Raw genomic sequence first — 12,649 nt, 5'->3', positions numbered from 1 at the left:
GTTCAAATAAGGATCTGAAAAAGCTCACATAGTACATTCGGTTTTTGTGTCTTTTGACTCTTCTTTAATCCAGAATAACCCGCCTCCCCTTTGCCACACTGTGTGTCACGGACTTGGGGAAGAAGCGGCCCGTTTGGCCTGTAGAACGTCCCCCTCCCGGATTTGTTTGCTTCCTGGTGCCACCTTGTTCCTCTCTGCCCCGTTTCCTGTGGACGGACGCGGGCTCCAAAGACAGCAGAGAGTTCTTAATTCTCTCCTTTTAATCCATAGTCTATTTTTAATCTTCTCCAGGAAAACAGATAGCATGAGTGGACAGGAAATCGGCGTCTGTGGCCGGGAAGGCACGGAGGGAAGTGGGACAGGCTCTCCCTGGAAACACGCTTTCCCAGAGACCTCGGTACAGGGAGAAGCGCGGACAGCCCGCGTGCAGAGCGCTCACGCTCTCCCCCGGGGCCCTGTGCGGCCAGCAGTGACCATAATGCTGAGCGTTCCTGTCCCCAGCACCTTCACACCCGTTAGCTCACGCGCTGCCCAGGCAGAGGGGGGACAGGCCGTGTTCTCCTCACTTTGCGAGTTAGGCGAGTGAGGCCCCGAGGGTGGAGGGGGGATGGCGTGGAAAAGCAGGACTTCTGATCCCTAGGGTGCGGCCTTCCTGTCTCTTTGTGCTGCTCCCTCCTATCAGCCCCGGGGGTCCCCACTCCCCTCATCCACCTCCAAGCTGGGTTATGAGCTGTGTAGGTCACCGGGGCGGACAGGACCCTTCAGTACCCGGGTGCTCCGAAAACACGCAACCTGACAAGAGAGCACGTGCAGCGCGGCCAGCAGGCACGCGTGACCAGACCCAGTGGGAGGCCGTGGCCTGTTAGAGCCACACTGGGGACGCGCGGGATCAGGATCTGTCAGGGAGCAGGTGCGGGGTTGGGGGGCTGAGGACCAGCCATTCCAGTGTGGGGGCAGCTTGGGAGCAGCCAGACGGAGGGCAGAGAGGGGAGCTGGGGGAGGGGCGGGGGCCAGGCCACGGCCGGTGACAGGCACTGTCCTCTGGTGCTTTCAGCTGGATGGAGGCCTGCCTGAAGGAGGTGCTTCCTCCCCCGGTGGAGCTGGAGGAGAGCCTTCGGAACGGGGTGCTGCTGGCCAAGCTGGGCCACTGCTTTGCACCCGCCGTAGTTCCCTTGAAGAAGATCTATGACGTGGAGCAGCTGCGGTACCAGGTGCGGAGGGCGGGCTCTGCCTTCTACCTGCTTCCTCTCAGCCTCCCCTTCTCTTCGGCGACAAGGGGCTCTGGTGAGATGGGCCCCGAGGTGCCCCTGCCTGAGGCTTCTGAGCAAACTTGTCTACCTGAGTCTACACTCCGAGGCCTGTGGGCTTTGCTGCCCTGAAGTTACTTCCTGGGCACGCCGCCCCCTCGCTGCTCTGGCCGGCCCTGTCTCCCTCCCGCCTCACCCCTGGACTCCCCTTTACTAGGAAGCCTTACTGGGTTATTGATCCCCCATCTGTGCCGTCCTTCCCAGATGTCCTGTGGGGTCATCCTTTCCTGGTGGCTTCCGTCTGTGGCTCTGTGTCCTGGAGGGTGGGGGGACGGGGTCCGGGAAACCCCCAGGGTCCCCTGGCTCCCCACCCCCTTCAGATCTCCAAACTGTGGTCTAGGCTCCGGCCACGGGGAGCTCTGAGAACCGTAGAAATAGCTTCCTTCTCTTTCCTTCCCTTTCAGGCAACTGGCTTACATTTCCGCCACACAGACAACATCAACTTTTGGCTGTCGGCAATAGCCCACATCGGCCTGCCTTCGGTAACGCTGGGCCTCGAGGCTGGGGCTCATCTCACTCCTCACCGGCCCCCCACCCCTGCCGTGCTCTCTTTGTCTCCCTGGACCCATCAGCCCCCATCTTCGTGTGTCCCCTAGACTAACCTAATCTGAGGGTTTAAATCGCTTGGCAGGTGTCTGCCTTTGAGCCACATCACTTGATCTCTGCCTCTTCTTCCTATGGGGGAGGGAAGTGGAGGGAGGTGGAGGCTCCCCGACCCAAGCCGCACCGTCCCCATCAGTGAGCGAGGCCCCTGCGTAATGCAGGAGGTGGGCCTTCTATCAGCCCACCTTCCATCAGAATTTCGTGGCACGAAGCAGGGCCATGTCACAGGCCACATCCCTGGGTGGTGGACTCAGAAGCCCGGGCCCAGGACCCTGCTGGACACACACTGCGTGGCCTCTGGCTCTTTGGATCCTAATGTGTTTCTTGACTGTAAGATGGGGCGGCGGTCCTTTCCCTGTGTACCTGTGAGGCTGTCAGGAGGACCGGGCGATCTGCGTGAATTCCCTTTATGAATCGTGAAGACCTGTACAAGTTAAGGCACGATAGGGCTCTGCACAGGGGACCGTAAGACAGGGAAGCGGCAGCAAAGGGACTTTGGTGGGAGGCAGGAGTGAGAGGCCGTCTGTCCTCAGTGAGGCTGGGATGCTGCTAAGTCTTCAGACTCGGTCTTTCCTGTGAATCTGAAGTAACCAAGAGGTTTTGAAGTTAGACCTCACTGGAGTCGCCAGGTGGCATGGGGCGCCGTGCCTTGGAGGACTCAGTTCTTCGAGGGGCCCCCACTGATCCGCGGCCTTTGGCTTAGAGACAGGGATGAATGCCCTGCCCCCCCAGTGGTGCGGGACAGAGTGTTGGGCCTTCTGAGGGAGCACAGCCACCTCCCGGCATGCCGTCCGCCTGGCGTGGGGCACGGGCTCGCTGTGTGCGTAGGACGCAGAGGGTCCTCTTCCTCCTGGAGGACACGGCCTGCGGCCTCTGGCCTCCATGGTCTCGGCCGTGAACCTGGCGACGTGCGTCTGGGGGTGGGCCTTGGCGCCCTCTCTTTAACACCTGGTATGTGTGGCCACGTGCTGGCTGTCGGTGTTGGGGAGACTGACCTCGGAGCCCCAGGCAACAAAGGAGCCCCCCCTCCTGCCCCCTCACCGCCCCCCCACCCCGGGTCAGAGAGGAAGACGCATCCCTCAGCCCCTCTGTCTGTAGCTGGTGCTGCCTCACGTTTCCGGCGGCAGTGACCAGCTGTTCCCCTCCAGACCTTCTTCCCGGAGACCACGGATGTCTACGACAAGAAGAACATGCCCCGGGTGGTCTATTGCATCCACGCCCTCAGGTGAGAAACCCAGGCTCATCCTGGAGCAGCAGATGCAGGGTTGGGGCGGGGGGGGGATGGTGGGCAGACCACGAGGGGCGCGTCTCAGGAGAGTGAGACTTGAGGACGTTTGCCGCTGTGCTTGGATTTATGGCACGTTTGCATGTGACCTCTGGGCGTGAAGGAAATGGGCAGGAGAGAAGGGTCTTCGGCTCGCGCCCGGGGCCCTGAGGATCCAACACAGCACCCATCACGGCATCACATGCAAGTCGCCCAGTGGGAACGGTGCAGGCTGTTTGGTTCTCAGCATCCGATGGCTCGATCTTAGAGGGACCGACCTGATCCTGTGTCTGCCGTGTGGCCTCTTCCTGACTTCACTTCCCATGTCCTTCCGAGCCTGCCCGCCCAGCTCCGCGGGTCTCTGCTCGCCCTGCCCTCTCTCTCCATCTGGTGACTGCAGTGTGCCCTTCTCTGTGAAGCCCCAATGTCCCCCCCCCCGACCCCCCCGGCCTCTTCTGTAGCACTTGCCTCGGGCTGACTTCCGATGGTGTTGCTCCCCTTGGGCTGGGGGGACTCGGGAGCAGGTGGGGTGGGCTCTCTGTCCAGGTCCCTATGGCGTCTCCTGCAGACTGTGTCTAAATAAATAGGCCCCTGTGCCTTCCACTCTTCTGCAGCCTCTTCCTCTTCCGGCTGGGACTGGCCCCGCAGATCCATGATCTCTATGGGAAGGTGAAGTTCTCAGGTGAGCCCAGCTCCTTCCCCAGCCGTGCGGGTGGGCAGGGTCCTGGGGGCTCCGGCCCTGAGGAAAGGCACCCGCGCTGTCCTTGCAGCCGAGGAGCTCAGCAACATGGCCTCTGAGCTGGCCAAGTACGGCCTCCAGCTGCCTGCCTTCAGCAAGATCGGGGGCATCCTGGCCCACGAGCTGTCGGTGGATGAGGCTGCAGGTAGGGGCGTGGCTCTGCCCTGCCGGGGGGTGGGTGCAGGTGAAAGGGCGGCCCCTGGGCCTCAGATGGGTTCTGGCTACCCCTCATCTGTAAGGTGACCTGGTTTGCCTGGCACTCTGGGTGGAAAAAGGGAATGAGGTCGGAGTGGCCAGGGGTTTGTTCTGGGCTCCTGACCTTGTCTCCATGCTGCTCCCAGTACATGCAGCCGTCCTCGCCATCAACGAGGCAGTGGAGCGAGGGGTGGTCGAGGACACCCTGGCTGCCTTGCAGAATCCCAGTGCTCTGCTGGAGAATCTTCGAGAGCCTCTGGCAGCCATCTACCAGGAGCTGCTGGCCCAGGCCAAGGCGGAGAAGGCTGCCAGCGCCCAGACGCGAGTAAGAAGGAGCTTGCTGTGCAGGCGTGGAGGGCGGGGTGGCCCCGAAGGCCTCCGGCAGACAGGGCCCCTGCCCGTCCTGTCTCCACACCCACAGTTGCTGAGAGAAACGCTTGTCAGTCATTGCAGAGAAGCGGAGGAGACACCCGGGGATGAGGATTCAGGAGAGAAGGCGGGAGATGGGTCCTGGGGACTGGATCTGGCCGGGCTGGGGTGCGGACGTAGATCCGGCTGAGACTGGACAGGAGATTTGACTTAACCGTGTCCATGCCAAGGGCTCAGACCCAGGGGTTCTCCAGATTCCTTCTGACCAGACCGACCTTTGGCCTGGGAAGGCCCCCAGGCGAGGAAAGAGCTAGAGACAGGGAGAGGGGAGTAGGGGAGGACCGAGCCAGCTTCCCAGGGCTCCCTCTCGGCGTGGCCTTTGCAGGATGGAGAAAGCTGCGACATGTACGACCGCTACCTGACGCAGGCTGAAATCCAGGGCAATATCAACCACGTCAATGGTAAGAGAGGTGGGCCAGGAGGGCTTTGGGGTGCTCCCAGGGCAAGCCCCTGCATCGGGGGGTTCAGGGGTGGCTCTCAGGCCAGAGGCCCTGTGGCCAGTGTGTGCGCTGCTTTACGGCTGTCGGCGTCCAGAGAAGTAGCCCCATCCAGGGGGTTTCTGTTTGAATGGAGATCCATGCACAGGGCAGAGGCAAAGGCCAGGCCTTCCAGCTCTTGGTGTAGAGGGGCAGCTGGGCCGGGGTCCTTGGAGAAGGAGCTGTGAGGAATGGAGGGGGTGGGTGTGGACATGGAGGGCAGGGGGGGCTGTTTGAAGGCCCAGGGTGGAGTAGCCACCTGCCTGTATGGGCCAGGATGGCCTCTGGGTCTGGGGTGGGGAGGAGGGAAGGGCTGGGGCTGGGGCAGGGTGAGGGTAACTCTGGGCAGGAGGAGCAGGGCAGGGCTGCGGTGGTGCGGGCTGGGCTCTTCACCTTGTCCATTGCGGGGTCTGGGTCTCTTGCAGTCCAGGGGGCTCTAGAAGTTGTTGATGACGCCCTGGAAAGACAGAGCCCTGAGGCCTTGCTCGAGGCCCTCCAAGACCCTGCCCTGGCCCTGCACGGAGTGAGGAGAGACTTTGCTGACTGGTACTTGGAACAGCTGAGCTCAGACAGGGAGCAGAAGGCACAGGTCAGGCTCCGTTACCTGCCCCCCGCTCTCTGCCGTGGGATGGGGGACGGCCTCTTACTTAGGCATCACCGCTGTCCTCTCCTGTAAGTGCTGACTGCGTGTGGAAACGGTTACGTCACCCCAAAGCCTAATGGCCCAGACTGACCGGGGGTCCCTGGGGGCAGCCGACGAGCAGTGAGGGGCTCCCTCCCCTGCTGCGGAATTGGGGCCTCAGCATAGTGGTCTCGTCCTCACCGCCGCTGCCCGTCCCCCACCGCGCTCTGTGTTGCCTGTGTTGTTAGTTCAGTGCCTGCTGGGTGACGAGGAGCCGGGGCTGGAGGCAGGGTGATGGGGGCGTCCGCGGCCCAGGGCCCTCTCCTTCGTCACCTCTTCCCCTCCCCAGGAGTTGGGCCTGGTGGATCTTCTGGAAAAGGAGGAGGTCCGAGCTGGTGTGGCTGCAGCCAACACGAAGGGTTGTCAGGAACAAGCCAGTAAGTCCCTTTTTTATGAGGCCCGGCCGGGGCCCATCGCTGCCGCCTCTGACCCTCGGCTGGCTTCTGTGTAGGAGTGCACAGGGCGATGCGAACTGCTGTCCGCGTTTCCAGTGGGACCTCTCCCCGGTGTGCCCAGGCGCAGGCTGCCTGCACACGGCTTCCTTTAGGCCTTAGGGGTGACGGCGGTCAGTCCTGCACCGGGCCAGCTCCGGGGGCAGACCCCTCCCTTCAGTCCACTCGCCTGTATGCGGACGCTTTCCACCTGCTTGAGTCCTTGTCAGATGTAGTGAGAAAGTAGCTCACGATCCAACTCACTTTCCCTTAAAAACATTGCGCACAGGGCGCCGGGCGGCTTAGTCGGCTAAGCGTCCGACTTCAGCTCAGGTCATGATCTCAGGGTCCGTAGGTTCGAGCCCTGCATCAGGCTCTGTGCTGACAGCTCAGAGCCTGGAGCTGCTTCGGATTTTGTGTCTCCCTCTCTCTCTGCCCCTCCCCTGCTCACGCTGTCTCTCTCTCTCTCAGAAATAAATAAGACATTAAAAAACATCGTGTACAGGGGCGCCTGGGCGGTGCAGTCAGCTAAGCGGCCAGCTCCTGGTCTCAGCTCAGGTCTTGATCTCAGGGTCGTGAGTTCAAGCCCCGCATTAGGCTCCATGCTGGGTGTGAGGCCAACTCAAAAACATATCATTGGGCGCAAATACAGTTTTCTGTTAGAAGAGTGTGGCCTGGTGATCGCGTCCCTCCTGGGAGCGTGTGGCAGGAGTGAAGTGAAGAGAGTGGGGGGCCTGTGCATAGCCGGGGGCCCCCAGCCCTGTCCCGGCCGTGTGACTCCATCCTGACCTGCTGCCGCGGCGCACGGGTGTGACCCTCACTCTGCCCAGTGTCTCCAGGCCTCCCTGGCCTCTTCCGTGACTCGGCCTGGCCTCCAGTCCCATCTGCTCGGCGAGCGGATGAGGCCCGGCTCCCCCTCCTCTTGCTGCACGCGGCCCCGCCGCCCTTCCCGGCCTCCCGCGGTCCTCCGCGCTGCTCTCCTCGAGTACTTTCCCCCCGTCTCCCACCAGGAGCCCTCCCCCCACCCCGGCCGCCAGAGCTCTGGGGGAAGGGACGCACCGCTGACACGGAGAGGCCGGCGTCTTTGAACCCTCATTTCTCCCCTGCAGATCCGCCTGGGTACCAGGGCCCAGATCTGCTTGGCGCCTCACAGGCCCTGGCGTTTGAGATCAGAAGCCACGGCTCCGTGGCCCCTCGAACTCGCCCCTGCCCTTCGTGGCCCCAGTGGCCCCACTTATCTGTGCTGTGGGCAAAACCTGGCCCCCAGCGCTCCGTGACTGACCTCTCAGCTGCGCCCTGCAGCCTCCTGCCTGTCTCGTGTCCGCCGCCCCCGGGCCTCCCCTCTGCCGCGGCGGCCGCTCTGTCCCCGGCCACGCCGCTGCACCTCCCGCCTCTTCCAGTAAAACGGCTCAGCACCCCTTCCTCATAAACACGTAGAAGCTCATTTTGGGCCTGGCAGAAGGCAGGACGGTTTCCCCTCCGACGCCCCGGCAGAAGCCAGCTCGCCAGGAGGCCAGGACCGGCCGCGGCCTGCCAGCCCCTGCAGCCTTCTTCCTCCTCCCCGGCAGTGCTCCGGGCCGTGCGCAGAGTCAACGGAGCCATCCGGAGGGGAGTGGCCGCTGACACGGTGGCGGAGCTGATGTGCCCCGAAGCCCGGCTGCCTCCCGTGTGCCCCCGCGCCCCGGCTGTGTACCAGCGCGAGCTGGCCGTGCTCCAGCAGCAGCAGGGAGGGGTGAGCCCCAGAAATGAGGGTCCCGCCCCACTCCCCAGGCAGTGGGGGGCCGGGGAGGTCCATGCGGAGCGCCCGCAGAAGGGGCGGCACTCCTGAGCCAGCGCTGCTCTGCATGCCCATTGATCCTTGCCAGACTCACCCTGGCGGGTGAGTAAGAGTTCCATCTAGAGATGAGGAAACTGAGGCACAGAGGCGGACGCAGCCATAGTCTGTGCCTGTCACTGCTCCGGGTGCCCCCTCACCCCTGTCCAGACAGCTCCCACGACATGGAGGTGACAGGGCCCTCCTGCAGGGAAGGCCCATCCCTGCAGGAGCCGGAACACACCTGAGGGCCCACACAGTCACAGGGAGGGAGGAGCGGCTGGCGTCAGGGGCAGAGGACTTCAGATCAGGAAATAGAGGGAGCAGTGCTGGGGGTAAGTCTGGGAAGGCTTCCTGGAGGAGAGACCTGTGGAGAGCCACCCACAGCAGGGAATTTTAGAGCATGGCCCTCAGGAAGGGCACAGCCTCCACACTGGCGACTCTAGTACAAAGCAGAGAAGATGAGTCCCGGGAGGTGACACACGGTGACCCAGGAGTCAGCTTCTGGCCCCGCCGCGTCCTCGCTGCGTGACTTCGAGCCAGTTAGTTACTTGTCTGTCCCTCAGGTCGTATGTGAAACAGGAGCAGTAACATCACCCCAAGAATTGTTGTGAGGGCTTCACGTGTCCCCGTGTGCGCTTGGAAGTGGGCTCGGCGTGCGCTCGGCGCTGTGAGCCTGCAGTGCTCCGTCTGTGCGGGACAGGGAGGTGCCCCCGACGGGGCAGCAGCACATGCTTGTGTTTGAAAGGGAGGAGAGAGGAGAGAGCTGGGCCAGGACAGGGGGGGCACAGTGTGGAGGGACGCTGTGTCCCTCTCTCTGTCCCCCGGGGCCTTGGCCCTTCCTGGCATGTGCCAGGAACCAGAAAGGAGCCGGTGCGGCTCACCGGTTGAGTGTGGGCTCTGGAGCCAGGCAGCTCAGCGTAACTCACACCTTGTGTGAAGCGGGGGCATGGATGGCACCTCCTCGGCTGGTTTGTGTGAGAATCGAGTGAGAGTGTGTGTGGAGCACTGAGCACACTCAGTGTCAGGTGAACGAGTTGGGGCTTGGGGTACAGACGGCTGTGGGGGAGCCTGGGGACAGGACGGCCATGGCCCCAAGCCCTTCACCAGCCCATGGAGTCGGTGCTTCCTGTTGTAGGAGCTCAGCCACGAGGAGCTCTTTGTGGCTGTGGAGATGCTGTCAGCCGTGGTCCTGATTGACCGGGCCCTGGAGGCTGGGGATGTTGGCGGCTTCTGGAGCAGTCTGGCGAGTCCTGCGACAGGCCTGGCCGAGGTGCAAGGAGAGAATGCTCAGCGGTGAGAAGGTTTATTAGCGGGTGTGCGTGGGAGGGGGTGGAGCCAGGACTCGGTGCTCTGCTTGGAGCCCTGCCTTTGTGCGGGTCCCCGCTCCTAGGCCAGGCCCCCTGGGTCTGTTCACAGCCCCTTGGCCATGACTCTTCCCGGGAGTGGGGCTCGGGCATCCCCCCTTCCTCCATTCCCCGAGCTTTCATACGGAGGTGGGAATACCGTCCCTGGTGATGGGAAGTAGCCGTGAACAAGGCCAAGTTCCTGGTCTCATCCAGCTGACATGCTCGTGGAGGGGAAGGGCAAAGCCAACGTGCTGGGTGACTGGAAGGAAGAGCTGTGGCAAAACCGGAAGGGGTCAAGGCTGGTGACAAGCGGGGGCTTAGGGAAGGCCCTGTCAGTGAGGGGGCGTTGAGAGAGACCTCAGGGCCTCTGTGATTGTGGGGAGCTGTGTGGGGCACAGGCCCAGAATGGGACACATGCTCGGTGTGTGCGGGGAGCACCAGGAAGCCAGCATGGCTGGGCAGAGTGGTGGCCAGGAAGCCCCAGAGGCCACGCCGTAGCCTTGGGAAGGAGGCCACGGGAGGGTTTCAGTGAGGAGGGGGCGATCTGACCTTTTGCCGGGCTCTCCGCGGCTGCCGCACTGGGGATGGGCTCCAGGGCTGGACAGGACAGCCGGGCAGCCTCCAGGCCAGGCGTGAGGGAGGCGTGGCCAAGGGCAGCGGACGTGGATGGTGGTGAAGGGGGTCTGGTTCTGGGTCTGTTCCCACGGGACTTGGGTGTGTGTGGCTGTGGCTGTGAGAGAGAGAGGTCGGCTGTGGCTCCAAGGTCTCCTCCCTTTGGGTTGGAATGAGTGTTGACTGGAGTGGGAAGGACTGGGGAACACTGGCCGGATGGGGGTCCGGAGCTCAGGCGTGAGCAGCAGGTGTGGGACCCCATCCGGCACTTGTGGGAACGACTGAGGAGGCAGCTGGCACTCACACGTGGGCAACGGATGTCATTTGGGGAGACCTTATGGTGTGGATGTCCCGGGCGGTGAGGCCAGGATAGGAGTCCGGAGCCCGAGCAGTGGGAGGCTGGGCCACGCGGGGGTCAGGGGGGCGCCCGCACAGGGGCTTTGGGAGAAGAGAGGGGAGAGCACGGCCAGCCCGCTGACTTCCTGCTGGCGCTGGGCCTGCTGCTCACCCCCTTCCCTCTCCCCTGCTGCTCACCCCCCGCCCTACCTCCAGTTACTTTGATGCATTGGTGACTCTGTGGCGGGAGCGCGCGCCAGGCGGCATCTTGAGCTGGAATGACCTGCAGGCCGCCGTGAACCAGGTCAACACCCAAGTGCAGGAAGAAGCCGACCGTGAGTGGGGTTCGGGGGGCGTGGGGGCCGCCCATCCCTTAGCGTAGGCCATCTATGCACCGGCCTCTGTGGTTCCCAGAGGTGCTGGCGGTCAGTCTTATCAACGAGGCCCTGGACCGGGGCAGCCCCGAGAAGACCCTGTCGGCCCTCCTGCTCCCCTCGGCCGGCCTGGATGACGTCAGCCTTCCCGTGGCGCCTCGGTACCATCTCCTCCTGGTGGCGGCCAAAAGGCAGAAGGCCCAGGTGAGGTCCGCGTCGGTCCCCGGGGCAGGAAGAGCATCCCCTGTGGGCAGAGCTGCGCCCAGGGTGCACCTTGGGCGTGCCCGGTCTGTTGGCAGTCCCCTGGTGGGGTGGCGGGCAGGAGGGACCATGGGGGACCAGGGCACTGGACTGAGCTCCGATGCCAGCCGGCGGGGGACAGTGGGGCTTGTGTGTGGGAAGAGCGCGGGCCTGGGAGCTGACTTCCTGCTCTGACACTTAGTGCCCACGTGACCTCCGGTGGGTCCTGGGTCTCTGAGCTCTGCTCATGCGTCCGTGACATACCGCACGCGCTGGTCCTGCATGCCTTCTGGAACAGGGGAGATCACACAGGTTGGAGAGCATGCTGGGGTCTAGAGCCTTAGTGGCCCGAGCCCCTGGTGGCGCTGGGGGCAGGGGGCCAGATCTGCCGGACCAGACAGCGGGCCACCCCTGCACATGTCGTGCCGTTTCCTCACCTGCACATGCGCCGTGACGGCGGATGTGTCTCCAAGTAGGGGGTTTCAATGAGGCGGGGTGACTGGGGTGTGGCCGAATGACAGTGTTGTGGCCGGGTGACAGTTTTGAGGTGGGGTGACAGTGGTGTGGCAAGGTGACAGCAGTGTGGTGAGGTGACAGCAGTGTGGCAGGGTGATAGCTGTGAGGCAGGGTGACAGTGGTGTGGGGTGACAGGGTGACAGTGGTGTGGCTGGATGACAGCTATGAGGTGGGGTGACAGTGAGGTGGGGTGACAGTGGTGTGGCAAGGTGACAGCAGTGTGGTGAGGTGACAGCAGTGTGGCAGGGTGATAGCTGTGAGGCAGGGTGACAGTGGTGTGGGGTGACAGCAGTGTGGTGGGGTGACAGGGTGACAGTGGTGTGGTGGGGTGACAGTGGTGTGTGACAGCAGTGAGGTGGGGTGACAGTGGTGTGGGGTGACAGCAGTGTGGCGGGGTGACAGTGGTGTGGTGTGACAGCAGTGAGGTGGGGTGACAGTGGTGTGGTGGGGTGACACAGTGTGGCGGGGACAGGGGAGGCTGTGCCTGCAGGCGGTGGGTGGAGGAGGCAGGCCCTGCTGTCCCTGGGGCTCCTGCCAGCCGCCCGCCCGCACTTGGGCCCTCACACCGCGGAGCCTGGGGCCTGGGGCGCCTGGCCCGGACCCTCATCCCTCCTGTCCCCCTCGACTTCCCAGGCAACCGGGGACCCCGGAGCGGTGCTGTGGCTGGAAGAGATCCGCCAAGAGGTGGCTCGAGCCAACCAGGACACAGATGCTGCGCAGCGTAGTGCGTGGGCTCAGGGGCCCCGCGGGAGGCCCATGGGGGGCAGGCTGGGGGAGGGGAGGGGGTCCCGGCTCCCCACTCACCCACCCTGCGGGGAGGTGGGCCGGAGCACAGCAGGGCCTTGCTGGTTGGACTAGGGGGCGGGCTGAGGGCCCACAGTCCACCCGTGCCTCCATCCACGCCTGCCTGCGGGTACTTGACCCGAAGCCCGAGTGGGTGAAGTCAGATGGGGGCTGAAGATGCATCCCATACTCCCCGCCGGGGCTACGGTGTGTTTGGGCGTGGGTGGTGGGGGTCAGTGCGCACACCTGCATTCTGGTGCATGCTGGTGCTGTCGGTCCGTGCTGTCTGGAGTCCCTCTGTCTGTCTGCGTGACGGGAAGGCGGGTGCTGCACTTCTTGGACTTTATTTTCTCCCTAAGAAACTGCCCTGAGTTCTCTGCCCGCATCCTGCCTTTGAGCTTCCCTAGGAGAGAGACTTGAACTGTCTTCTTACCCCGCCCCCACCAGCCCCGTGCTGCCCCCTCCAGGAAGCCTTCTTTGACGGCTTCCTTTCCCTGTGG

At 63.7% G+C, this 12,649-nt stretch overlaps 1 protein-coding gene across 4 annotated transcripts in view; it reads left to right on the top strand.

Annotated features, from left to right (window-relative positions):
- The window catches only part of IQGAP3 (IQ motif containing GTPase activating protein 3), a 33,414-nt gene that overhangs the window by 6,248 nt on the left and 14,517 nt on the right, over positions 1 to 12,649 (top strand). For 3 of the 4 annotated variants that reach the window (XM_039251396.1, XM_039251397.1, XM_039251400.1), the window contains exons 3-16: positions 1,055 to 1,211; positions 1,712 to 1,789; positions 3,059 to 3,135; positions 3,789 to 3,856; positions 3,945 to 4,058; positions 4,255 to 4,433; positions 4,863 to 4,938; positions 5,439 to 5,602; positions 5,985 to 6,072; positions 7,695 to 7,858; positions 9,078 to 9,235; positions 10,453 to 10,571; positions 10,651 to 10,814; positions 12,000 to 12,090. In XM_039251396.1, the coding sequence (XP_039107327.1) occupies positions 1,055 to 1,211; positions 1,712 to 1,789; positions 3,059 to 3,135; positions 3,789 to 3,856; positions 3,945 to 4,058; positions 4,255 to 4,433; positions 4,863 to 4,938; positions 5,439 to 5,602; positions 5,985 to 6,072; positions 7,695 to 7,858; positions 9,078 to 9,235; positions 10,453 to 10,571; positions 10,651 to 10,814; positions 12,000 to 12,090 (1,697 nt within the window). Of the gene's footprint in view, positions 1 to 291; positions 398 to 1,054; positions 1,212 to 1,711; positions 1,790 to 3,058; positions 3,136 to 3,788; positions 3,857 to 3,944; positions 4,059 to 4,254; positions 4,434 to 4,862; positions 4,939 to 5,438; positions 5,603 to 5,984; positions 6,073 to 7,694; positions 7,859 to 9,077; positions 9,236 to 10,452; positions 10,572 to 10,650; positions 10,815 to 11,999; positions 12,091 to 12,649 lie in introns of all 4 variants that reach the window. The other variant, XM_039251401.1, reaches the window with a different exon arrangement.

This window comes from Hyaena hyaena, unplaced genomic scaffold, assembly GCF_003009895.1.
Source record: "Hyaena hyaena isolate Hyena2069 unplaced genomic scaffold, ASM300989v1 scaffold_385, whole genome shotgun sequence".
Classification (NCBI taxonomy): Eukaryota; Metazoa; Chordata; class Mammalia; order Carnivora; family Hyaenidae; genus Hyaena; species Hyaena hyaena.
Note: the sequence above shows the minus strand (reverse complement) of the source record. Positions and strands in the feature narration are given on the sequence as shown.